The sequence below is a fragment of the Macrobrachium nipponense genome, chromosome 40 (genome assembly GCF_015104395.2).
Source record: "Macrobrachium nipponense isolate FS-2020 chromosome 40, ASM1510439v2, whole genome shotgun sequence".
Classification (NCBI taxonomy): Eukaryota; Metazoa; Arthropoda; class Malacostraca; order Decapoda; family Palaemonidae; genus Macrobrachium; species Macrobrachium nipponense.
The window spans coordinates 58,259,293-58,286,360 of record NC_061101.1 but is presented as its reverse complement, the minus strand read 5'-3'; the positions used below and the strand labels follow the sequence as shown (position 1 = coordinate 58,286,360).

Below are 27,068 nucleotides of genomic sequence, written 5' to 3'. Positions count from 1 at the left end.
GAAGTCAACAAGTAGCTTTTTTCATAAACTGTTTCCCTACCACAAAATGTTCACTTATAAAAATGTTTATAGTAAGTTGTATTTTCCTCAGTAAAAAAACTAAATCCTTCTATCTAGGAAAATCCTTGGCACGAGCAGGAGTGGTTATTAAACTTGGTAACAAGGTTACAAAGCATAATTCAGGCATAACCTAAAGTATAACAAATTAGTGTCAGAGTTGAAATATGTTGGTCCGTACTCTTTTCAACATCATAGGTAATGAAGGTGCTGATAAAACAACTAAAGCTGCACCTACTTTGAATGACTTGATCAAATGCAACCATCCTGGTCAACAATAAAGCAATGAAAACTCATCTTTTATAATAAATGGTAGACTTTATGGAATTATGAATCTGATGGCAACATGAAACAATACGAATACTACTACATTTGAGTAATTTAGTCTTCTTCTTAAATAGGCCACACCAATTTCACCCATGGATAACTGACAAAAAGCCCCCATTGCCAATTTCCCATATGAATGGAATACAGAGCAATACCACCAATTATACCTACAGGCATCCCCAGGTTACGACATGGGGGTCCGTTCGAGACGCATTGTAAGCCTAAAATCGTCGTAAGCCGGAACATCGTCAAAAATCCTAAGAAAACCTTACTTTTAATGCTTTAGGTGCATTCAAAACTATGTAAACTGCATTCTTATTGCATTTTCATCAAAACAAAACCTTCAAATATTCATTATATTGCATTTTTGGCATCATATTTCTTCTGCCAGATCAGCGTTGTAGGTGCCGTAACCCTGGAAATAATTTCTGATGAATATACAGGCAGTCCCCAGGTTACGACGGGTTCGGCTTGCGACGTTCCGAGGTTAAGGCGCTTTTCAATTATATTCATCAGAAATTATTTCCAGGGTTACGACACGTTCCAAGGTTACGACGCCTACAAAGCTGATCTGGCACAAGAAATATGATACCAAATATGCAAAATAATCAATATTTGAAGGGTTTTTTTTAAGCAAAATGCAATCAGAATGCAATTTACATAGTTTTTAATGCACCCAAAACATTAAAAGTAAGGTTTTCTTAGGATTTTTTATGATGTTTCGGCTTACGACGATTTTCGGGTTACAACGCATCTCAAGAACAGAACCCCCGTCATAACCCGGGGACTGGCTATAATTGAAAGTGCCTTAACCTTGGAACGTCGTAAGCCGAAAACCCGTCATAAGCCGAACACGCCGTAAGCCGAACCCGTCGTAACCCAGGGACTGCCTGTATTTGATGTGAAAGAAAATGCACCAATTCAGGAATTTTTGGAATTTCATAAGTTATTAAATTTCATAATTTATCGAATTATTAAATTTTTAACTCTATGGTCTAGTAAGCCTGGACTTGACAACAGCCAGAAGCAAAGTGGAGTGCAAAATGATAATTAGGTGGGCTTCCCACTGCCTGTTTGTAGTTTACTACTTTGTCAATAAGTTTGAATTCCAGCTCATGTTCGCAAGCTAAATCCTACATACAGAACCTCAGGTTAGTATTTGGTGTAGGAACAAAGCTACTTTTGTTTTATTTGTTTTTTTAGAAATGTATATGGCATTTCAAAACCCAAGGGTCACCAACTCAAATGTCATGGCTTAAATGGTTGCATATGAGGTCCCATTTCAGTGGTACAACTTCATGATAATAGCATGAAAAAAGAAAATAGGTGACTAATTCCCTGAAAGGCAATACAGTAAACCCCTGGTATTCGCAGGGGTTAAGGATCAGAACTGCCCGCAAATAGCTGAAATTCACAAATTGAGACCCTCTCAAAATGCTTTCAACTGTATTTTAATAGTTCAAACATCAAATATATCTTAATCTATCATCCTAAAACACTTTAACATCATTTCCGAGTAACCTTACAACATTGCCCCTATAATACTGTACTATATGGCTTACAACTATGCGTGAAAACTCCTACAACTGTTACTCTTTCAGTGATGCACACTTTCTTTCATACAGTAATCAAGTCTTACCATTTTCTTCTAATGTAGATAGGGATAACATTGGTATATCATTCGGTGAACTTACAAGAAAAATTCATATCATTGATATTTTACAAGTTTACAATAACATTAATATTTAAAAATTAAATAATTTTCATTTTACTAAGTTTACATTAATATTAATATTTGAAAATTAGTAAATAATTTTTATTTTACTAAGTTTACATTAATATTAATGAACCAAACAAAAACTTCTTTCAGTTTTCTTCTGAATATTGAAAAAGAAACCCACAAAATCACTTTGTAACTTGTTTACTTCTAAGTATTTACATTTAGTTTTACTCCACACTCGAGTACTTTCAGGCCCTGTCTGTGGCCCATTCTCAAGAGATGTTTGGGATGTTAGCCTGGGTCAAGGCCCAGCAGTCTTCTGGAACTTTTTCTCATTGAGCTGTCATTTATGTGATGGCTGTTCTGGTTTTGTTCTTGAGAGTTGCCAATCCCCTCTTGTCGTTCTGATATCCTGAGCTGGTGGTCAATGGGATTCACCCTTGTGGTAAGGGTGTGGTCACTAAAAGTCTGTTGGGCAGGAAACCTAATCTCCAGGTCAGCAGGGTCAAAGCTCGGCTTATGGGATCTTCTGAGGTAAAACCTTTGTTTCCTTCAATTACTTTAATCTCTATGATAAGTGCACCTTCTACTACCCTACTGTGACTAATTTTGTTGCTTTTGTATATAAGCCTACTGTTTTTGAAATCCATCCTATGGTCATTTTCCCAACAATGTCTAGCTATAGCACTCCCCTGAGAGTTAAGCTGTACTGCCCTTTTGTTCTTGGACTCTAGTCCTTATTCCCCTACCTGATTCCCCCACATATTGTTGCAATTGATTATGTATACCCCCGCTACATCATCTGTTATTACTGTCTTCTCCCTCCAATTTATTTTTACATATACTTTGTTTTTTACGGTATTATCAAAGGTATATACAAATTATTTTTATATTGACTTTCTTTCATTTTGAAGTGATTTGTTTCATTTTAGGCATAAAAGGGAGGGCAACTATTTTCTTGTTTTCTTTATTCCATGTACTCTCTACATTCGCTCTGTAAAAAAATTTGTCTAGCTTTATTGAGTGCCCTTTTTCTGAACCATTCCGGGTATGCTAATGCATTGAAGCTTTTATCGATGTAATTTATTTCTTGCTCCATCTTGCAACAGACTTTTGGTGACTACACCCTTACCAAAAGGGTGAATCCCATTGACCATCAGCTCAGGATATCAGAGCGACAAGAGGGGATTGGCAACTCTCAAGAAAACCAGAACAGCCATCACATAAATGAAACAGCCTCAACGGAGCAAGAAGTTCCAGAAGACTGCTGGGCCGTTGACCCAGGCTAACATCCCAAACATCTCTTGAGAATGGGCCACAGACAGGGCCTGAAAGTACTCGAGTGTGGAGTAAAACTAAATGTAAATACTTAGAAGTAAACAAGTTACAAAGTAATATTAATATTTGAAAATTAGCAAATAATTTTTTTATCATAAAAAATGTATTTAGTCATGAAAATAAGATGAAAATTTGTGAATATTTTAGATATGTTCTACAAAAAATTCCACAAATTGGCAAATTTTCCATGAATTATTTATTTATGTTCCACAGAATTATTTGCACATAAGTGCATCTGTGAATACTGAACCTCCAATGGTCAGGGGTCAACTGTGTTCCCACTCAACAAAATAAAGCCGCCACTCAGGCATTACCAAATAACCAAAAAGTAAACAACTTACTTTCTGGCAAAACAGTTAAAATACATTGTGAATGTTTTAAAATTAGAATTTATTTGTCTACATATACTAGGCATCTTTTACATATTTCTATTATGTACTATATTACATAAGCATTTCTTCATTTTTAATATACAATAAATACATAGCAAATTCTAAACTAAATCCATTATCACAGTTAAACTGATTAGGTTGTATGTGAATTATAGTAGAATGAAACCAATATAGAAGTATTAAACCAATAGGCTATTACAATTGTGTAATCCCGAGATTCCTGCACATGACAATTTTAAAAAATCAAGAGCCTAAAGCCTTTACCAAGCCTCTAAAATCAAGAATAACCTTACAAAATTTTACATGCACTATCACAGCAAAATAATGCTAAATGGGTATATTATATCAAGAATGCAAATGCTCTTTCTAGATGCTTCCAGTTTTCACTCAATTTCATAACAAAATATCATAATAAGAGTTATCAGGAAGAAAAATTACTTCAGAACTCTATGATCCATGCCCTAGGTTCAAAGTTCAGGTTTCAGAGTTCTGCACTACAACTGATGACTTAATCAACCACATGGTTTCCACAACAATCTATCTTTCAAACAACCAGTCAGTAAATCAACTTAATTCAGACACTGGCATGAAAAATATCCCTAAAAAATTATATAAATATTCAAAAGGAATAACAGCATTACACTCTTATGCAATTTCCATGACCCAAGGTAATCCAAAAGCAATAACAACTGGATAAAAAATTGTCTACAGATACAGCTGTATTTATAAAAATAACCACTGCTTTGTAAAAAGGATATTTTTCAAGAATCTCAAAGCAGAAAGACAGAATAAATACTTAAAACACACAAGTCAGCTGTTACGTTTTTGTTACCTTAGGTCAAAATGTTCTGGGTAATGAAATACATATCATTACATGGCATCAAAATGGAATTTATGAGCCTCCTGTTGCTTTTCTCTCTTATCCTGTTGCTTCTCCCTGTGATGTAGTATGCCAATAATGGCTGCAACAAAGAGACAAGTTCCAATAAGAGCACCTGCTGTCATTAGCATTGCTTTGCTGGGTGTTATGAACAACTTACTCACCCACTGATCAGGGTTTTCCATTGGGTAAGGAATGACAATCAGCTGAGAGTTGGGAATAATTTGAGTAAAACTGCTAGTCAGAGTTATTGAATTATTTCCACGAGGTATACCAACTTTCATAACTTCAACAAAATTCCAGTTGCGTCCAAGGCCAAACACAGTGTAAGGAAGCTGTAAGGAGTGATGAGCAGACTGGTGAAGTTGCGTTGCTTTGGAGCACTGGTTACTGCCAGTTGCAGTTGTAATAGAATATGTAATAGAAGGACCTGGTTGATTTGTCCCATAAGCAATGTTATTCAAGGCACAATCCTCACCATAGCAGCGACCAGTAGGGATAAGAACCTGTACAAAACAAATAAATGACAAATTACAAAATATAAAACAAATTAATAACATTGTAGCTATTTGCTCTGATTATATATAAGACCTAACAAAGATATGTAAATTTAAACAATAAATGAAGAAGTATGTACAGTACTATAAACATACAGGAAATACTGAAGTCTTCCAAGAAATGGTTAGGTCAAAACACAGAAAGCAGCCAGGCATAATCATGAACTTGCCATCAGACAGCTTTCAGATTCCATAGATGCAAACACCCAAGTTGTTTACACCATGAAGACAGATGCCTAGCAATGAATGTCTGATAAATTCTTTTAACTCTCAAATAGCATAAAATACATTTGATAAATAAAGAACCTACACATAAGGCTAACTACTAAATAATGAAATGGCCAGCCTTACTACTTTTACATTTTGTAAAATGATATCAAGGTTTCTTCAAGGAGAATTTACTATTTTAACAATTAATTTCTTTTTAACTGGCTCCTCTTCAAATAAAAATCTAAAGGTTAGATTAGACATCTAACTAGATTTACATTATCACTTGAAGAGACTCCAATTACAGAAGAAATAAAATTATGAAAAATTGTGTGCTTTTTCATTTCTGTGATTTGTATTTTTCCTAGGTAAACAAACCTATTTAAATAGGAAAGCTGGAAAATGCAGCTGAGTAGCTGAAATTTATAACCTGGTGGTTAATGGGAGTGAGTGGGGAATACCCCTCATATATGCCATCACCAAGCACTTTTTCCTTCAGCCTAAAAGACAAAGTGAGGAGGTTGAGGTGGGCACTATAATCAAAGGTTCCAGGAAAGCTGGAAAATGCAGCTGAGCAGCTGAAATTTGTAACCTGGTGGTTAATGGGAGGTTGAGGTGGGCATACCCCTCATATGCCATTCACCAAATACTTTTTCCTTCAGCCTAAAAAACAAATTGAGGAGGTTGAGGTGGGCACTATGATCAAAGTTCCAGTATGTATATATCAAGGGTTCTTACCTGGACACCGCACCCTAAACTGGACCAAACAGTTTCCGCTCCCAAGGCTACTGCAAGTTAGGGGTCTACCTAATGAAAATATAGCTCACACACACAAACATATAACTGGGAAAAAGAAAACAAGAGGAGAGTAAATGACAGTTGGGCAAAGAAGCGTAAAGATGTCTTTAAACAATGGCGGCCGAAAGCAAAGTGGAGTGCAGACTGACAAGTGGTCAGGGCTTCGCAGTGACTTAAACCTCTCCAAGTTGTGATAATACTTTTAAATTTTCACTTTCTTTTGCTGAGGTGGATTCTACTGTCAGTTTCTTCGACCTTCAGATGATATCTTAGGCTCTCTGCCACAACACTTTTAACAATGCCTCTGTACTCATCAAAAGGTCAAATACTTATCATAAAAAGTTTGGAATATTTCTAGTCCTATTTCACAGACATTTAGGGTCAATTTTCCTTTGCTCCATGCTGGAGCATAGGGCTCCAGTGTAATTACACTATGTTTCTTAGCCTTTTCCAAATACAAATTGTCAGAGGAGGGTGCCACAGTCATATTCTGTGTCAAAACTGTTCATCAAAGGGTCCAGGAGTAATTGATTCTCTTACTATTCATGAAGATCAAATATAAAAAAATGTTATCTGAAAATCTTTAAAAGATATATCAGCCTTTCATTGGGTTTACTTTACAACAAATTGAACAAATAGAATGTGGATAGACACAATACAATCCTGAACCCTGCAAAGTGAACAAATTGAAATAAAATTTATCTAAATGCATGACATAAGTGTCCACACACACTGTCACACCTTAAAATACCTTCCATAAAGGTCAAAGGAGACCCACACCATCAACAAGGGGTTAAAAAAATACCTCCTGTTACTTCCTTCTAATGAACACCATATCCTTTGGAAAAGTTGAATTTCAAGTCAATGGCCCCTGTGATGGGCTTGTTCCATATACGTAGGGCTCATCTTCTGAACAACAACAACAACAACAACAACAACAACAACAACAACAACAACAACAACAACAACAACAACAACAACAACAACAATAATAATAATAATAATAATAATAATAATAATAATAATAATAATAATAATAATAATAATAAGAAGAAGGAAGAAGAAGAAGAAGAAGGAACAGAAGAAGAATGAAGAAGAAGAAGGAAGAAGAAGAAGGAAGAAGAAGAAGAAGAAGCTGTATGGTAAGAGCATCAAGGAAATAGATACCCTAATCCAGACTGGTAAGGATTGTATCTGGGAGGGACATCAGGATGGAGTTTGGAATAGAAAAATGCGACTTAGTCAACATACAAAAAGGCAAAGTAACGAGAACTGAAGGGATAAAGCTACCAGATGGGAGCAACATCAAACACATAGATGAGATGGGATACAAATACCTGGGAATATTGGAAGGAGGGGATATAAAACAAATACCAAGAGATGAAGGACACGATCAGGAAAGAATATATGCAGAGACTCAAGGCGATACTCAAGTCAAAACTCAACACCGGAAATATGATAAAAGCCATAAACACATGGGCAGTGCCAGTAATCAGATACAGCGCAGGAATAGTGGAATGGATGAAGGCAGAACTCCACAGCATAGATCAGAAAACCAGGAAACATATGACAATACACAAAGCACTACACCCAAGAGCAAATACGGACAGACTATATATAACACGAAAGAAAGGAGGGAGAGGACTACTAAGCATAGAGGACTGCGTCAACATCGAGAACAGAGCACTGGGGCAATATCTGAAAACTAGTGAAGACGAGTGGCTCAAGAGTGCATGGGAAGAAGGACTAATAAAAATAGACGAAGACCCAGAAATATACAGAGACAGGAGAATGACAGACAGAACAGAGGACTGGCACAACAAACCAATGCATGGACAATACATGAGACAGACTAAAGAACTAGCCAGCGATGACACATGGCAATGGCTACAGAGGGGAGAGCTCAAGAAGGAAACTGAAGGAATGATAACAGCGGCACAAGATCAGGCCCTAAGAACCAGATATGTTCAAAGAACGATAGACGGAAATAACATCTCTCCCATATGTAGGAAGTGCAATACGAAAAATGAAACCATAAACCACATAGCAAGCGAATGCCCGGCACTTGCACAGAACCAGTACAAAAAGAGGCATGATTCAGTGGCAAAAGCCCTCCACTGAAGCCTGTGCAAGAAACATCAGCTACCTTGCAGTAATAAGTGGTACGAGCACCAACCTGAGTGAGTGATAGAAAAACGATCACGCAAAGATCCTCTGGGAACTATGGTATCAGAACGGAATAGGGTGATACGTGCAAACAGACCAGACGTGACGTTGATTGACAAAGTCAAGAAGAAAGTATCACTCATTGATGTCGCAATACCATGGGACACCAGAGTTGAAGAGAAAGAGAGGGAAAATATGGACAAGTATCAAGATCTGAAAATAGAAATAAGAACGATATGGGATATGCCAGTGGAAATCGTACCCATAATCATAGGGGAGCACTGGGCACGATCCCAAGATCCTTGAAAAGGAATCTAGAAAAACTAGAGGCTGAAGTAGCTCCAGGACTCATGCAGAAGAGTGTGATCCTAGAAACGGCACACATAGTAAGAAAAGTGATGGACTCCTAAGGAGGCAGGATGCAACCCGGAACCCCACACTATAAATACCACCCAGTCGAATTGGCGGACTATGATAGAGCAAAAAAAAAATAATTAATAATAACATACCAACCAGAAAAGACTATACAGCCAACTAAGAGGGGAAGACAACCACCAAGAAATTCCTGAAGCCGAACCAAGTAAGACACTGGGAAAACATATGGAGCAATCTGGTATCACACAACAAACATGCAACATGGCTCCAGGAAGTCAAGGAAGAAGAAACAGGGAGAATAAAACAGATTCACAGACACCAACTAAAGAAAATGCCAAACTGGAAAGCCGCAGGTCCCGATGAAGTCCATGGATACTGGCTCAAAAACTTCAAGGCCCTACACCCACGAATAGCAGAACAACTCCAGCATTGTATCTCAAATCACCATGCACCCAAATGGATGACCACAGGAAGAACATCCTTAGTACAAAAAAGACAAGAGTAAGGGAAATATAGCCAGTAACTACAGGCCTATCACCTGCCTACCAATAATGTGGAAGTTACTAACAGGTATCATCAGCGAAAGGCTATACAACTACCTAGAGGATACAAACACCATCCCCCACCAACAGAAAGGCTGCAGAAGGAAGTGTAGGGGCACAAAAGACCAGCTCCTGATAGACAAAATGGTAATGAAGAACAGTAAGAGAAGGAAAACCAACCTAAGCTTGGCATGGATAGACTATAAGAAAGCCTTCGACATGATACACAAACATGGCTAATAGAATGCCTGAAAATATATGGGGCAGTATTGAAAACCCACAATCCAGCTTTTCCTTCCCCAAAAATACAATATGCGCAACTGGAAATACAATAACTTACAAGCTCTGGAATAAGACTAGCAGAGGTTAATATCAGGAGAGGGATCTTCCAGGCCGACTCACTGTCCCCACTACTCTTCGTAGTAGCCATGATTCCCATGACAAAAGTACTGCAGAAGATGGATGCTGGGTACCAACTCAAGAAAAGAAGGCAACAGAATCACCATGATGTTCATGGACGACATCAAGCTGTATGGTAAGAGCATCAAGGAAATAGATACCCTAATCCAGACTGTAAGGATTGTATCAGGGGACATCAGGATGGAGTTGGAATAGAAAAATGCACCTTAGTCAACATACAAAAAGGCAAAGTAACGGAGAACTGAAGGGATAAAGCTACCAGATGGGAGCAACATCAAACACATAGATGAGATGGGATACAAATACCTGGGAATAATGGAAGGAGGGGATATAAAACACCAAGAGATGAAGGACACGATCAGGAAAGAATATATGCAGAGACTCAAGGCGATACTCAAGTCAAAACTCAACGCCAGAAATATGACAAAAGCCATAAACACATGGGCAGTGCCAGTAATCAGATACAGTGCAGGAATAGTGGAATGGACGAAGGCAGAACTTCGTAGCATAGATCAGAAAACCAGGAAACATATGACAATACACAAAGCACTACACCCAAGAGCAAATATGGACAGACTATACACAACACGAAAGGAAGGAGGGAGAGGACTACTAAGCATAGAGGACTACGTCAACATCGAGAACAGAGCACTGGGGCAATATCTGAAAACCAGTGAAGACGAGTGGCTCAAGAGTGCATGGGAAGGACTGATAAAAGTAGACGAAGACTCAGAAATATACAGATACAGGACAATAACAAACAGAACAGAGGAATGGCACAACAAACCAATGCACGGACAATACATGAGACAGACTAAAGAACTAGCCAGCGATGACACATGGCAATGGCTACAGAGGGGAGAGCTCAAGAAGGAAACTGAAGGAATGATAACAGCAGCACAAGATCAGGCCCTAAGAACCAGATATGTTCAAAGAACGATAGACGGAAATAACATCTCTCCATATGTAGGAAGTGCAATACGAAAAATGAAACCATAAACCACATAGCAAGCGAATGCCCGGCACTTGCACAGAACCAGTACAAGAAGAGGCATGATTCAGTAGCAAAAGCCCAACTCCACTGGAGCCTGTGCAAGAAACATCAGCTACCTTGCAGTAATAAGTGGTACGAGCACCAACCTGAGGGAGTGATAGAAAAGAAAACGATCACGCAAAGATCCTCTGGGGACTATGGTTATCAGAACAAGATAGGGTGATATGTGCAAACAGACCAGACGTGACATTGATTGACAAAGTCAAGAAGAAAGTATCACTCATTGATGTCGCAATACCATGGGACACCAGAGTTGAAGAGAAAGAGAGGGAAAAATGGATAAGTATCAAGATCTGAAAATAGAAATAAGAAGGATATGGGATATGCCAGAGGAAATTGTACCCATAACCATAGGAGCACTAGGCACGATCCCAAGATCCCTGAAAAGGAATCTAGAAAAACAAAACTAGAAGTGAAGTAGCTCCTGGACTCATGCAGAAGAGTGTGATCCTAGAAACGGCACACATAGTAAGAAAAGTGATGGACTCCTAAGGAGGCAGGATGCAACCCGGAACCCCACACTATAAATACCACCCAGTCGAATTGGAGGACTGTGATAAAGCAAAAAAAAAAATAAATAAAAAAATAACAATAATAATAATAATAATAATAATAATAATAATAATAATCAGTCTTTCCAACAAAAGCCATGATAAGAGTTCACAGCAGCAGAAACATCTTAACAGCAGCAAAGCAAACAAAGAAAAAGTGAATGCCAGCTGTCAAGTGAATGGGTAGCTTACCAACCCCTCACTCATTTGGTCTTACTTAACCACCTTGTTAGCTAGCAAGTTTCAATAACCAGGCCAGCTGTTGCTGGGGGTATATCAATATAACACAGAGAGGTTTGTATTCTTGTAAGAACAAGTTTATCATCACAGGAATTTCCTTGAAAAATTAGTTATTACTTTAAATTCATGAATGTGACTAAGCATAAGCTTTGGTAATAGGAACAACCACTAATTATTATCTGCTTTTTTCATACTGATGATGACAAAAGTTAAAACTAGCTGTTACACAAAGGAAAAATGTATCCAAGAAAATTCTCTGACAATGATAAGCATTAGTACCTATATGAGAAGTGTTGGGATGAAGTACTATATTGTGAGAGAATTTTTATTATGCAAATAAAATAAAGACATGAAGTATGTTTTCCTTAGTAATGGCAATATCTGTGTGTATTTGATAATGAATATTAACATGATCAACCAGTACTTTTACACAGTACATACTATATGCTCTCATCTTCAAAATATCACAATTTTTGAAAGTAAATTGTATTTTTCCTAAATACGTATGCAAACCTGAGGTCCTTTACATGACGAATTACTATCAGCGTAGCTGGAATTATGGCCGTTAAATTCTTGAACAAGGTGGTTAGGCAGTAACTACCACGTGGCAGGCGGGTAAGGCCCCCGCATTGCCCGGATGTGAAGACTCCGCTTTGCCTTTCGGCCAGGTTCAGATTGAGGGGTAATGTAAAGGACCTCAGGTTTGTAAAGTTAAGAAAAATACAATTTACTTTCAAAAATTGTGATTTGTTCCTACACGATATACAAACCCTCAGTCCCCTTTACATGAGGAAGACTCACTGATTGGTAGGAGGAATCTGAGTGAGCCTCTAGAACTGACTGGAGTTCAGCACACCTGGGCTATTCCTCCTGGTCGCAAGAGCAAGGATGAGTGCCCTGCCTCTGACAACTTGATCGGAGTATAGGTGCTGCATGATCAAGAGTCAGACTTCTGGGCCTTTTCGAAATGAGTGAGGAATCATAAACACATCCGAAAATGGGCTGGGAAGAATATTTAAGAGTCGGTAGGCATTTAATTGCAAAGATTTCTGGGAAGGGTTTTGCATTATTTGCCAGATCTCCTTCTTCCCCTTGCTAGAAGAAGAAGCGGGATTGCTTCTATGATTCTGATAAGAAAATAGAAAGGAAGCTCTATGTGTAAGCTTACCGCATCAATCGTCCAACCAGCCAGTGTGAGTTCGAGTCCTATCCTCAACCCGAAGAAAGAGGAGTAGAAAGACGAGGTGGGGAAGGTGGAGAGGCCATTCACTCTCGCATCCTTCTTACCTCTAGAACCGCACACCATAGACGAGATGCAACTTGTCATTGTGAGTTGCCTGGTAGTTCATTCCATGAAGCAATGCGTTCGGCTAGATCCATCAAGCGCAAAAAAGATACACTCGAGCATCTGCATTTTAACCGAAATAAGGGAAGGAAGAAAACCCTCCTATCAGTGATAATACACGTGCGGTGTTGTTGGGAAACAATACCACTAGTTATCTCAAAATCAAAACCAGTAACTCTTGGGAGGCCATAAAGGCTCCTCCTGAGTTCCAGGTTAATTAAGAGAAGGTACTATTCGTCTGTCACATACCAGAGAGTTAATCTCACAGGTATGTGCCTACTACTCAGACATGCAAATGATAACAGAAGCATGTTGCGAGAGAGATACTATACGTAGTATAATTGTAGGTTCCTGTAAATCGCACTCCAGCCTAATTCTTCTTCATTCGAGGGACAAAATCAGGACTAGAAGCAGACTGCCTTCATTCTCTAATGAGAGAGCGAAGGTGAAGCTTTCCCAAAGGGAGACTTCTACGGCGATAAAAGGATACCGAAGACAACTCGTTCAAGCCGAATGGTTGTTCCCAAATCAGTAGCACTGGAGAGGCATTCAAACCTCTCGGTGCTATCCATCCTGAACGGATTGACATATGTTCGGCAAGATCCTAAGATTGAACCAAAAACATAGTCTCTCGGGTTCGAATTCCGAGGAGTAGACTCCACAGAATTCCTCTTATTTCCTTGTTCATTCTGGTATAACCAGGAAGTAGAGGGGAAAAAAGAGAGGAGGACCAACTGTTCTTGCCCGCTATTCCCTGACTTGCGATATTCTCACTCGTTAAACTAAGCATTCATTCCTACAACCGTTTCATTCGCGCAAACGCAAGCGAAAGTTGACCAGAGTTAAATGCAGTAAAAAAGCTGGCGAGAACTTACCACGTCTTGCTACGTATCTATCTTCTCCATGATCAAACCTCATGAAGACGACTACACAGAGGACCTCCTCCTATCTCCTTAAGATGCCTTGTCCTGAGGGACAGCAACATCAATCTTGGCACCTGAAGAATAGCCATTCCTGACTTTCACAGGTAGGTCAGAGCCACCAATGTGGCTCGGTCCCTTCTCTTGTCCTGCGCCACTATCGTGATGGAGAAAAAACTACCTATCACTGACTCCCCCCTTTGTGGATGTATGACCCCCTTGGGGGTTGTACACTCGGACACACCCGTACACGAGTATACCCGACGCAGCCCCAGTTCCATGAACCACAGACAAGAGAACGAACCTGGGTTCGAACTCCTGGGGCTCCCGAGACACATATTTATGGATAGCGTCCAGGTTCCCGGTTCCAGAAGGAGCCAATTAATTCCTCCCCACGGAAAGGGTGCAGACTCTTAGAAGTCTTGAAGCGAGACTTCGCAAGGGGCGGAGAATACCTTCCTCTTCTTAAGACGTGGAAACCTTTGAAAAGGGAGGTTAAGAGGCGTCAGATGATGAAGACAAAAGACGATGACCCCTTGAAGACTCGCTGCAACACAGGAAAGGAGGGTGCTATGTCATGGCAAGGAACTGCACCGATCAAGAGCAGAGTTCATTCGTTAGAGCCAAGCACTCAGATCGGCAGATCGAGTTGTCTGGTCAAGCCGAGCTGAGAAGCTGAGCAGATCAACAACACATAATTATGAGTGGTTAATCATCAACGAAGAACTATCACTTCTTCCCAATTAACTCTTCTCCTTCGAGGCCGAAGCTCTGAGAAGAAGAATAAGAGGGATTGTGTGTCTTCTGTCCTACGTGTTCAGACCCGAAGGTCCAATACACAAGGACAGTACTTGACCATTCACCCAGAAGGTGTTGCATGCAGTTCTAAGCTCTACATAACTCCAAAACAGACTGAGGAGCAGACTCTTGTACTCGGCAATATGATGAAGCGAGCACTCGGCAAGCTCCAACGAACCCAAGGGATCCAGGCGCTCGGCAAGATTTCCCGATTATTGCAATAATCATTGGGAATACCCGTGCCTGAGTGTTTGAAATTTCAGATAACCAAATCACCATGCGAACGCTAGAAATTTCAAGGAATTTAATGGCTTAACGAGATTCCGACTTTCATAATGACAATTACCGGGAATGTCTGTCTCGACAGAGTGTTTGGAAATCACAGAAAACCATAACACTGAGAATGCCAGAAATTCCAAGGAATTCGAGCATTCGACGAGATTCCCAGTTATCGTAGTCAATTATCAGGAATTTTCGTCTCTCCCAAGTGTTTGCAGATCGTAGAAGACCAAAACACTCGAAGAGTGCTAGAAATTCCAAGAATTTTAAGCGCTCAGCGAGACCCCTGAATTTCATCAAACGAGTGAGGGGCCTCCTCAACTCCCCATAGAAATCGAGGAGGAACGGGCATATAAGATCCTTCCTCAACAACGTGGACGTACACCCGGTAGGAGCCGAAGGTCCCTTCAGGAACATAGTCCCCCGAAGCTGAATTCTATGGGGAGCACTGTGCAGGATCCCTCCTATTCACCTTGCCCCTCCCGGCGTAGCCATAGGACGTAGAGGGAATAGGGGAGGAAGACTGGACGCTCTCGCTCGCTTTGCTGGCGGAACTAGCAGAAGCGGAGTCATGGGCAACCATCAACCTGCAGTGATGGCCGCTCCACGATTCCAGGAAGGCATTCCCGTCCGAGAAAACGCTTCCCGAGAAGGGTTACAAAACTCTCAGTACAACAGGCAAAACGTCTGCCGCCCACAGAGACTGGTCAGTCACGCGAGCGTGACGTCATCTGAGTGGGGCTGAGCGAGCACCTCACTGGAGAGGGACCGTCACGTCAAACCGCAGTGATGGCCGCTCCGCAAGTCTAAGAAAGCGTTATCATTTAGAGAAAACGCTTTCCCAAGGAGAGTTATGAAACTCTCGTACGGCACATGAAACATCTGTCGCCACCAAAGGACCAGTCGGTCACAAAACGTGACAGTCGTCTGGGTGGGACCGAGCATGGGGCTGAGCATGCAGCTGACTGGAGAGAGCTGATACTGTCCTCCAACTCGTCCAAGTCCTCTTCAAGGTCAAAACCTCTCAAGAGGACTGGATAGGGAGCCTCCACCGGTCTCTGCTTGTATGGTCCCTCGGGGCTGTCATGTCAACCCTGGGAACCGAGCAATCACCACGAGAGCGATCACTGACAAGGCGCGAGTCACGTGAGCGACTCGCTCCTTTCTTCCACCCTGTGCCTGAGTCATGACGGTGACGGAACTCACCGTCACCGACTCTGGATGCACGCGAATCTGAAGATTTACGTGCACTCGGGGACTTTGCGAAACAAGTGCCTGATACTGAACTAGTCTTAGGGGCAGAACCTCTAGGACTAGCAGCAGAAGTGCGAACTGAAGTTTGCACTTCTATGGCTCCCGACATGGCCTAGACCCCTGGGGACAGCGTGACGGTTCCCGTTCATGAAGGAATGGGAGAGTCAGCAGAAGACCCTATTGCCTCCTCAGTTTAAGGAGACAGACCCTTAGAAGTCCCATGACGACACTTCTTAGGGGGGGAGACTACCTTCTTCTTCGACAAGGAGCCTTAGAAATCGAAGGGGTGGAGACTGATGAAAATATGATGATTCCGAAGAGGAGGAGGATGACATTTGATGAACTCCCTTCCTCTTAGATTTTTCCAAATTCTGCGAGACTTCTTCTACAGGATGAGGTATATTTACCATCAGGAATAGTTAATCATCACAGGGCAGCGGCTAAGGCTTTGTCCAGTGACGTAACTCCAGGATAGCAGTGGTAAATGAATATGATTTCCAGCAGGGAATCAGTACACGCACTCGAAGACCAATATCACAGCATGCTACGAGTCACAGGTACAATTCCAAGGTTAGGATAACCAAAACAAAGAGCATATCCAACCATTCTACTGCTGTAATCACTATCACCACAGTTAGCCTGTTAAAGAAAGAAAATATGATTTAAAGTAACAAGGATACTCCTCTTGCATCCAAGGGCACCGCCCTCCAAAATGAGAGATCCCCCCAAACACCAACCAAATGCTCTCTCTTTACCTTCATCAGATAGCTAGCAAAAGGATGAAGGAGAAGAGGAATTACCCGAAAAAACAAAGGACAAATCTCTGACGTTCCCCTCGGTAATTCCCAAAGCGTAAGCATTTAATTTAAGATGAATACATGTCTCGTCCTCACGTTAAAGGGCAAAGATATGTACTACTACTAATAAAAGATGTTGGCATACCTTGGCCGCTGACCCTCAAACACAAAGTAGAAAGGCAGCTATCAAGGCTATCACAAAAAGTGGATTTGCATATCAATTATTAAACTGAATCAATTATTAATATCAAACACAGTACGTTATACATTTATTCAAAACGTAAAAATGAAAGATCCCCCCAACCGGGAAAACGATCAACACCCAGTCAGCAAGAGCTCACAAAACTACGTCTTCATTGGAAGACGGCCGAAAGGAAAGTAGAGCGTTTACATCCAGTCAGGCGGGTAGGCACGGTAGTTACTGCCTAACCACCTTGTTCATGAATTTAACAGCCGTAATCCCTGCTACGCTGAAAGTAATTCCTCATGTAAAGGAGCGAAGGCTTGTATATCGTGTAGGAACAATACACATAACCTAATCAAATTAACTGCTAGGCAATAAAATAACAAGCTAAAAGAAGTAGAATAATAACTAAACATAATTAACAATTCTTTAAAAAATATACATTTTAATCAACAGCACTAACCTTAACAAAGACGGCATCATATTCTGTGGCGTCTTTATACACACCAAGCTGGTATTCATTGTCAGAAGTCTTCTGAACAAGCAGCACATCCAAAGTACCATCTTCTTGAAAGTCAAAGAAAGTTCCCAGGACTGTTCTTCCAAAATCCTTGAACAAATCCCACTTTGGTGCAAAATTACGATGATACTTGCAAGAATCTCCACTGCACTTGATATTCTCCAACAAAACTACTCGAGGTGTTTTAGACTGGTCAAAGAGTGTGACCAAGAAATCAGGATAGCCATCTAGATTAAAGTCACCAACTCTAAGTGTTGTGGTTTCTGTATACAAGTCCCCTAATGAACTGGTAGCAAATGACCAGGCATTACCTAATGGATCCTCAAAAATGACATCTATCTGAATCCATTCTTTTTTGATAAAATCATAGATAAAGACAGAATTCTTTTTACACAACACTGTGTTTTTGTCAAAACATACCGGTACCACAGCATCAATATTTCCATCAAGATTGACATCAGCGAAGGATGTTTGGCCAATATACCCAACATCAGGAGGAAAGTCAATAGTTTCATTCAACTGATACACTCCTTCAGCTGTAGTCCAGATTTCAAACTGAGTTTTTGCAGTAATCCAGAGATCAGCAGCCAAATCACTATTCAGATCAACAAAGGCATGTGAGCTTGGGATCTTCAGCCTTGGATGGTTTTCACTTCCATCAGCAAACATTAAGTGGGGAGTTGGAGGCTTTCGGTCTGTACCAAACACCCAAAATTTTCTTGTTCCGTTTTCATCTTCCCCAAACAAATCTGGTATCATATCTCCATTCATATCCATTACCAGAGGTTGTCCTGATAACTTCAAAAGGGGAGAATCTTCATAGCCACATTCAAGGGTCATATTCCTCAAACTTCCCCAAAGAATATGAATATCATAAACTTTAGTCACGCTACCTAATGAAACAATCATCACATCCATTGCACCATTACCATCAAAATCACCAGGAACTACACTCACTATTTTCAGTGTTTTATATGTGCACGATGGACCTTCAGGAGGGTTTGGCTCACGGAATAAAGGGGACTCTGCATGAGACATCAAAACTTTCAAGGTTCTTCCATCTTGAGTCACTACAAACATATCAGTTAGTTTATCTGAGTTAAAATCACCAAAGGCCGCTGGCAAGTACTTAGTATTTTCACCAAATACAAGCTGGGTAATATTAAGACTCAACACTGAGTACTGACCAATTTGACAACAAATGATAAGCAAAAATAAACTTGATATGCAAGCCATATTTGAAAAAACTCAAGAATAACTAAAAAGGGAGATTATAAACTTTAATAAACTAGTATAGTATTAAATACGATCATAAATGAAAATGAAAAAGATCAAACTTCACTTTTCACTTGAAGTCACTAAATTTCTTCAAGGACTGAATACTACACACTCAAAAGGAAAATCTGATGTTTATATGTAGCTGTGTCCTCAAGCCTGTAAAAAAGATCAAGCATGAAAGGAATAGATTCGGCACACTCAACAATGATATGTAATGATACAATTAAGTTTGTTCATACTTACCTGGCAGAATATATATAGCTGATAATTTCCGACACGACAGAATTTAAAACTTACGACACACGTAGTGGGAGTCAGGTGGTTAGTACCATTCCCGCCGCTGGGAGGCGGGTATCAGGAATCATTCCCATTTTCTATTCATAATTTTATTTCCACTGTCTCCTGAGGGGATGGTGGGCGGGTACTTAATTATATATATCTGCCAGGTAGTAGAACAAACTTAATTGTATCATTACAATATCATTTTGTTCATGCAACTTACCTGTCAGATATATATAGCTGAATCCCACCTTTGGTGGTGGGAGAGACAGAATAGAGGATTTAGGAAACACATATGTGCAGATAATTGATATCTTGATTCCTTACCTGTTAGCATAGCTGGCTTCGTGATTACTGCCACGTAAGTCTGCTTGTGCTACTAGAGTTGCCAGCAAGGTAGAGACCTATGAAGCTGGTGCACTCCAGATGATCTGTCAACAGGGGCGAGACCACGACGTGACTAGACCATGGACCATACTAATGAGGGCAACGAGACAAAAATACCACCACCTGGCTTAGTTTACCAAAGGTATCCCACTTAACTAAGCTAATGGAAGGGAGACCCGCCCCAGGCGGTCACCCCACAACCATAAACACAAATTAAAAACCCCCTAATCCCTAAAGGATAGGATGATTGTTACCTCCTGCCCCCAAAAACAGTCTGCAGCAATGTATGGTCCGAGGGAGAAGCAATTTTCGTATGTCACTTTCACCTCCCGCAGGTAGTGTGAAGCGAACACCGAATTGCTTCTCCAAAATGTGGCATTCAAAATATCTTTGAGAGCCATATTTTTGTGAAAGGCTACCGAAGTAGCAATAGCTCTCACTTCGTGAGCTTTTACTTTCAGAAGCTTTAAATCACTGTCACTACACTTATTATGCGCTTCTTGAATCGTATTCCTGATGAAGAACGCCAGTGCGTTTTTCGACATAGGAAGATCCGGTTTCCTCACTGAACACCACAAATTGTCCGATGAACCTCTGCAAGCTTTAGTTCTCTGCAGATAGAACTTTAGAGCCCTGACAGGACACAGGAATCTCTCACGTTCGTTCCCAACTATATCTGCCAACCCTTTGGATTTCGCAAGGACCTCGGCCACGGGTTTGGAAGGATTCTCTTTGCTTTGCTAAGAACATGGGACTTAAAGAACACACCGCACTACTTTCTGAAAAGCCGATCTGTTTGCTAATGGCCTGAATTTCGCTAACCCTCTTCGCCGTCGCCAGAGCGGTTAGGAAGATCGTTTTCTTCGTTAGATTCCTGATAGAAACTGAATGAAGCGGTTCGAAGTTACTCGACATCAAATATTTGAGTACACATCCAAGTTCCACGAGGGTACTTTTAGGTTGGACTACCTTCCTAGTTTCGATACGATCTAATGAGATCGTGAATGTCCCTATTATTAGACAAATCGAGTCCTCTGTGTCTAAAGACTACCGAAAGCACGCTCCTGTAGCCTTTAATAGTCGGAACAGCCAACTTTACTTCTTCTCTCAGATGAAGAAGGAAGTCAGCTATCTGGCTCACAGAGGTTGTGGTGGAGGAAATGCCCTTCTTCCTGCACCAGGATCTGAAGACAGCCCACTTCGATTGGTACATAGCGATCGAGGAAGGGCCTCCTTGCGGTGGCAATCGCCTTCGCCACAGGTCTTGAAAAACCCCTCGCTCTGGCCAACTTCCTGATAGTCCTGAACGCAGTCAGACTCAGAGCGGGGAGGTTTTTGTGGTACCTCTCGAAGTGGGGCTGTCTGAGTAGATCTTTCCTTAATGGTAGAGTCCATCGGAAAGGAAAGTCTACCAGGTAAAGGACATCACCTCTGTTAACCAGTCGGCTGCCGGCCAGAAGGGGGCGATGATGTCATCCTCGCTCCTTCCGATGCCGCAAACTTCCTCATCACTTCCCCGAGGATCTGAGCGGGGGAAAAGCGTATATGTCTAGGCCCGACCAATTCCAAAGTAGGGCTCTACTGCGACTGCTCCGGGTCTAGAACTGGCGAGCAATAGAGTTGAAGTCTTCTCGTCCTGGACGTTGCGAAGACATCCACCTGTGGACAGCCCCACAGATCCACAGCGACTGGCAAAACCTCTTGGTGAAGGGTCCACATCTGCGCAACAGCTGTCCTCGTCGACTGAGAAGGTCCGCCCGAACATTCTGTACTCCTGACACGAACCTTGTCAGGATCGTGACTTCTTGCGCTTTTGTGCCCACAACAGGAGTTCCTTTGCGATGGCAAACAGAGAAGGCGAGTGAGTTCCCCCTTGATTTCTTAGGTATGCCAGCGCTGTGGTGTTGTCCGCATTGATCTGAACGACTTTGCCGGATACTTCTTCCTGGAAAAACCTGAGAGCCAGAAAAATGGCTGACAGCTCTTTCAGATTGATGTGCCAGTACACCTGGTTCCCCTCTCCAGGTGCCCGACACTTCTTTCCCTCCTAGTGTTGCTCCCCAACCCAGTGGACGACGCGTCGGAAAACAACACTAGGTCGGGGTTCCGAAGTTTGAGGGAGAGCCCTTCTGCGAGCTTCCGAGGATCTGACCACCAACTTAGGTGATCCTTCACCTCTCTCGTTAAGCACAAGATCGCCTCCAGATCTTGCTTGTTCTTCCAACTGTTGGCTAGGAAGAATTGAAGAGGTCTGAGGTGGAGCCTTCCCAGAGAAACAAACTTCTCCAGTGAGGAAATGGTCCCCAGCAAACTCATCCATTCCCTCACCGAGCATGTTTCCTTCCCCAGAAAGGTCGCCACTTTCTCCAAGCATTGAAGTTGTCGCCCCTGGGACGGAAAAGCCCGAAAAGCCTGAGTCCATCTGAATCCCCAGATAGACTAAAGATTGAGACGGCGTCAATGCGACTTTTCGAGGTTTACCAGAAGCCCCAGGGACTTTGCTAACGTCATGGTCGTGTGCAGGTCCTCCAGACACCGTTCTCGCTCGATGAGGCTCGAATAAGCCAGTCGTCTAGGTAGAGAGAGATCCGTATATTCTCCAAATGAAGCAGCCTTGCTACGTTCTTCATTAGGATGGTGAAAACCATCGGCGCTGTGGTCAGACCGAAGCAAAGTGCCCTGAATTGGAAAACCTTCCCCTTCAGGACCAAAATCCGCAGGGTATTTCCTTGATTGGGGATGGCTGGGGAACGTGAAAATAACGCGTCCTTCGGAGGTCCAGTGGAGACCATCCAATCCCCCGGGTCGTCTCAAAGCTGACAGCACCGATTGAGTTCGTTTCCATCTTGAATTTCTTCTTTATCACAAAGAGATTTAGACTGCTGACATCGAGGACGGGTCGCCACCCCCCCCCCCCCGAATGTTTCGGCACCAGGAACAGGCGGTTGTAAAACCCTGGTGATTCCAGGTCGAAGACCTGTTCTACCGCTTGCTTCTCGATCATTTGTTCCAGCAGATCGAAAAGCACTTTCTGCTTCTCTCCTCGATAAGAGGGAGACAAATCCTTTGGTGTTGAGGATAGCGGGGGCGACTTCAAGAACGGGATCCTGTACCCTTCCCTCACGACATCCAGCGACCAAGGGTCGGCATCTCTCTCTTCCCAGGCTCTCGCAAATCGAAGAAGCCTGGCTCCTACCGGCGTCTGAAGGACTTCCGACTCACTTCCTACTCTTTGACGGAGCAGGGGTTTTTCCTCTGGAAGAGCCTCTTCCTCGGGAGGCTGCTTTCGAGGAAAGTCCAGCACGAAAGGGCTTCGATTTCTGGCAAACGAAGCTCCAGAAGATGAAGCAGCTGCTGGCCTTCTAGAAGACTGAGCCAGAAGATCTTGCGTTGCCTTTTCCTGAAGGCTTGAAGCTATGTCCTTAACCATAGCCTGGGGAAAGAGATGGTCTGAGAAAGGAGCGAAGAGCAAGTCCGCCTTTTGCGTTGGAGAGACGGATTTGGCCGTGATAGTTACAAAAGAGCGCTCTCTTTCTTAAGAACCCCCGAGCTAAAGTGCGTAGCCAACTCCTCAGAACCATCCCTGACGGCCTTGTCCATACAAGAAAGTACGACTGGACAGCTCCCCAGACTAATAGTATCAGAACTCCTTGATCTGGCATCTAAAACTCCAAGACACCAGTCAAGAAAGTTGAAGACCTCTAGTCCTGAAAGGCCCTTTTAGGGGTTGAAAAGTCGAACTCGTTATGGGTCCACGTGACTTTTGATGAAGACAGAAGGGCTCTTCTGGAGGCGTCTACGATGCTCCCAAAGTCACCTTGAGCAGAGGCTGGTAGTTTAACGCCTATGTCCTCTCTCCTGTCTCATACCACATGCCTCCTTTACCGCAGAGTCTTGAAGGCGGTAAAGCTAAAGAGACTTTCCTGACGCTTTCCTCTTCTCCATCCATTCATTGACTTTCCAGAACGCTTGCTTCGTGGAAAGCGACTTCTTCATTTAATGAACCCCGATGCCTTCGTTTGCCTTAAAAGAAGAAAATGAGAAGGAGGAGTACGAGGGGCTTCTGGTTGAAAAGTTTCTCCGAACTCCGACTGTAGCAGACGCATCAAAACTTTATAGTCCGATGATTACAGTAGCTGTTTGTTGTTTCTTCCTCTGCTTCTACTAAAACCGTCGCTAACTCCTTCCTCAGAAACTGGAGAAGTAGGAGGAAACTCTGAAGAAAACTGACGCCCATGAAGGGTTCCTTCATCCACCTGAACTTGCATCGGTGAGGGACTGGTGTCTACCAGCGCGCGCTTGGCGTCCGAATCCGCACGTTTGGCGCCGACAGGTGCGTGCGCTCAAACGACTTCTACCAATCACCAGCTCCCATTGGTTGGCAATCCACTGGTGCGCACCGAGCGTCACTAGTGCAACGTTTGCTTCCACTGGTGCGAACCGAGCGTCAGTCAGCGAGCGGTTGCCGCTCACTGGTGCACGTTTATCCACCACAGGTGCGCGTCTGGCGGCACCTGAAGCGCGCTCCACTTGCACAGAAGCGCGCTCAGCGTCGATCACTCGCTTGCGAACATGCGAAGACTTGCGAGCGGGAGATATATCATCCTGAGAGCGAGAAGCGAACTTCTCACCTCCTCTAGAGAGCTGCTGGGGAGCAGATCGGACTCTAGAGGGAGACTCGAACGAAGAGAGAGGAGAGCGAGGAGAAAGAGCGGGTCTTGACTTCTTCACAGGAAGCTTCTCATCCTTCCTACGAACGCAAGAGAACCTCTCTAGCAGCAAGAGCGTCCTGAAGTTTGCCTGCTGCAGTGACTGAATCATTCTCTTGTTAGGCGAATCTTCCTGCTCTGGGGAGACTGATCCTGTGAGCAGGAGAGCGGCGAGGGGACGCCCCCCATCCTCCTCCCAGGAACGGCCTCTTCCCGAGCTCTGGAGCGACCGTATCGCTCACACGAGCTACTGAATCCAAGTCCGAAGACTCCTATCGCCTTTTCTGCGGCGGAAAAGCAGCGAATGCACTGTCAGGCGAAGATCGCAAAAGCGGCGAACTAGGACGTGAAGCGTCAACATTACGCGCCGTCCTTTTCAGCGGACGTGAAGCACCTTGAGAACTCCACCCTTTACGTGGGGATGAAGCCTCCGATGACGAAAAACACTCGTTGAGGAGACGTGCCCGTGCACGCTCCCTGGCAGTCTGGGGATTTTCATCAGTAACTGCCGAAGGCACGTCAGATCGGTGGGGGTTCCTTGTAACCCTCCTTCTTGGCTTTCGACATGCTCCCTCCCCAGGTCCTGGGAGTCAAGCAGAGGTCCAGGCCTAGAGGCGAAACGAGGCCGATCTGACGCACCCTCCACTACACAAGGGGTATCACTGCACTTTGCACGTCACTTTTGCTCTCAAGAGCCAACACTTTTGATTCTAGATTACGAATCGACTCCAATAATTAAGGATAAAGTATTACTCTCTACAGACACTGTTTCAGGGCCCGGAGGCAAAACTACAGGGTTAGGAGCATTAACAGAAGGAGGGTTAACAGGAGAAACATTAATATCTTGAACGCCTGAAACACTCCTGGAGGGAAGACCTCCTTAACCTATCCTTTTCAAGTTTCCTAAGATAGGTCTCATACGCCTTCCACTCAGAATCTGTTAGTCTTTCGCACTCCTTGCAACGGCTTTCATACACACATTCATGCTCCCTGCAACTCTTACATACCGTATGTGGGTCTACTGAAGCTTTCAGTAGCCTACCCCTACAATCAGTTTCTAGAGCAGAACCTAGCGCTAGCTGTACTAGACCCTGACATCTTATTCCAAGAAAAGTCCAAACCAAATCAATCAATCCACTAATAACGTGTGCCTAGCCAGATCCAATCAATTAATCCAAAAAAAGAACCAAAAGGGATACTAAGTAGCAATAAGTTTCCAAATCCAGACGGAGGTGCTGTAAAAACAGATGTTCACACACCGGCGACAGAAAAATTATGAATAGAAAATGGGAATGATTCCTGATACCCGCCTCCCAGCGGCGGGAATGGGTACTAACCACCTGACTCCCACTACGTGTGCGTAAGTTTTAACTTCTGTCGGTGTCGGAAATTATCAGCTATATATATATCGACAGGTAAGTTGCATGAACAAATTTTATTTTTGTTGTTCATGTCTTGGAAATTAATCAAAACGTTATACATTATATAAGACACAGGGAAATTACTCTTATTGGCCAATAAATAATTTTGAGTTCTACTGACAGGAATTAAATTTATCTGAAAATATATATATATAAAAACTAGTTATTATAATTTATGAAAAACTAAAAACTGTGCTAAAATACAAATAGAAGGACATCAGAAGTGAAGAAGCCACTATATATAAAACCTAAGCTCACACAACTCGTAACAACAAATACTTGTTATCCAAATCTACCCACTATCACCTGAGAGCAATGAAACCTCTCTCAACTCCTGAGATGCTCAGTTGAACTATATGTAAACAAAATTACTATTTTCCTGCATCTTATAACATTTAATATAGTAAATGTATACTAAAACTTCACTTGTCAAAACTAGTTACTTTACTGTATTAGATTAGATCAGTGGTTCCCAAACTTGACCATACAAGGACCCCCAACATGATGAGTCCCGGCCGAGAACCCCAGCCAATCAAAAGTTCTCATTACTAAACCAGGATCCCCAGTACAACGTACAGGCAGTCCTCGGTTATCAGCGGACTCAGTTTAATGGCGATCCGGTTTTATGGCACTTGTCTAGTGCCATAAAATCAGCGATATGGCGCCATAGATTTACGGACAATTCTTCGAAAACGTTTCTTAAATCGAAATAATCCTTCGAAAACAAAAACTTCAAAAGTGCATTCACTTCGAAAGTGTTTTACTTAGAAAGCCAAAACATCAAAAAGTTGGTTTCATACACTTTCTTCAAATACAAGATTGACAAACAATATGTTAATATTTTCATATTTTTTCTCTTTTTTTCGTATTTTTCTTTTTCTGTTCTGATGATATTATCAATAATAAAAATATTATTAATAACAGTAACAATAATAATTTTAACAATAATAACAGGGGTAATAAAAGCCAGTACTTTGCTCAGTGGCAGAAATGCAAGAGCTGAAAGCATGCAGATGTTCAGAGCACATTGGGTATCAGTGCCGTAATATGATCTGGGTCCATATTCACAAACTTCCCTATGTACGTATTCACAAAAAATGGACGAAGCAACCATAGTTAAAACATGATGCAAATTCTACGGTGACTGCATTTATCATCCACGTTTCAAAATCTGTTAAAATCGAATCGACTGACAAGTTAGGGACAAGAATTTTAGTCTTCTCAAAAATTCCACATAGTTTTGAATATTTTTTTTATTTCTCACTTTACTCAT

At 42.1% G+C, this 27,068-nt stretch overlaps 1 protein-coding gene across 1 annotated transcript in view; it reads right to left on the bottom strand.

Annotated features, from left to right (window-relative positions):
* Positions 1–4,688: 4,688 nt before the first annotated feature.
* Positions 4,689–27,068, bottom strand: part of LOC135212180 (T-cell immunomodulatory protein-like) — a 53,391-nt gene continuing 31,011 nt past the window's right edge. The window contains exons 3-4 of the mRNA XM_064245626.1: positions 17,665–19,155; positions 4,689–5,220 (exon numbers count right to left, since the gene is read on the bottom strand). Coding sequence (XP_064101696.1) covers positions 4,705–5,220; positions 17,665–18,957 — 1,809 coding nt within the window. The 5' untranslated portion in view covers positions 18,958–19,155 and the 3' untranslated portion in view covers positions 4,689–4,704. The remainder of the gene's footprint in view (positions 5,221–17,664; positions 19,156–27,068) is intronic.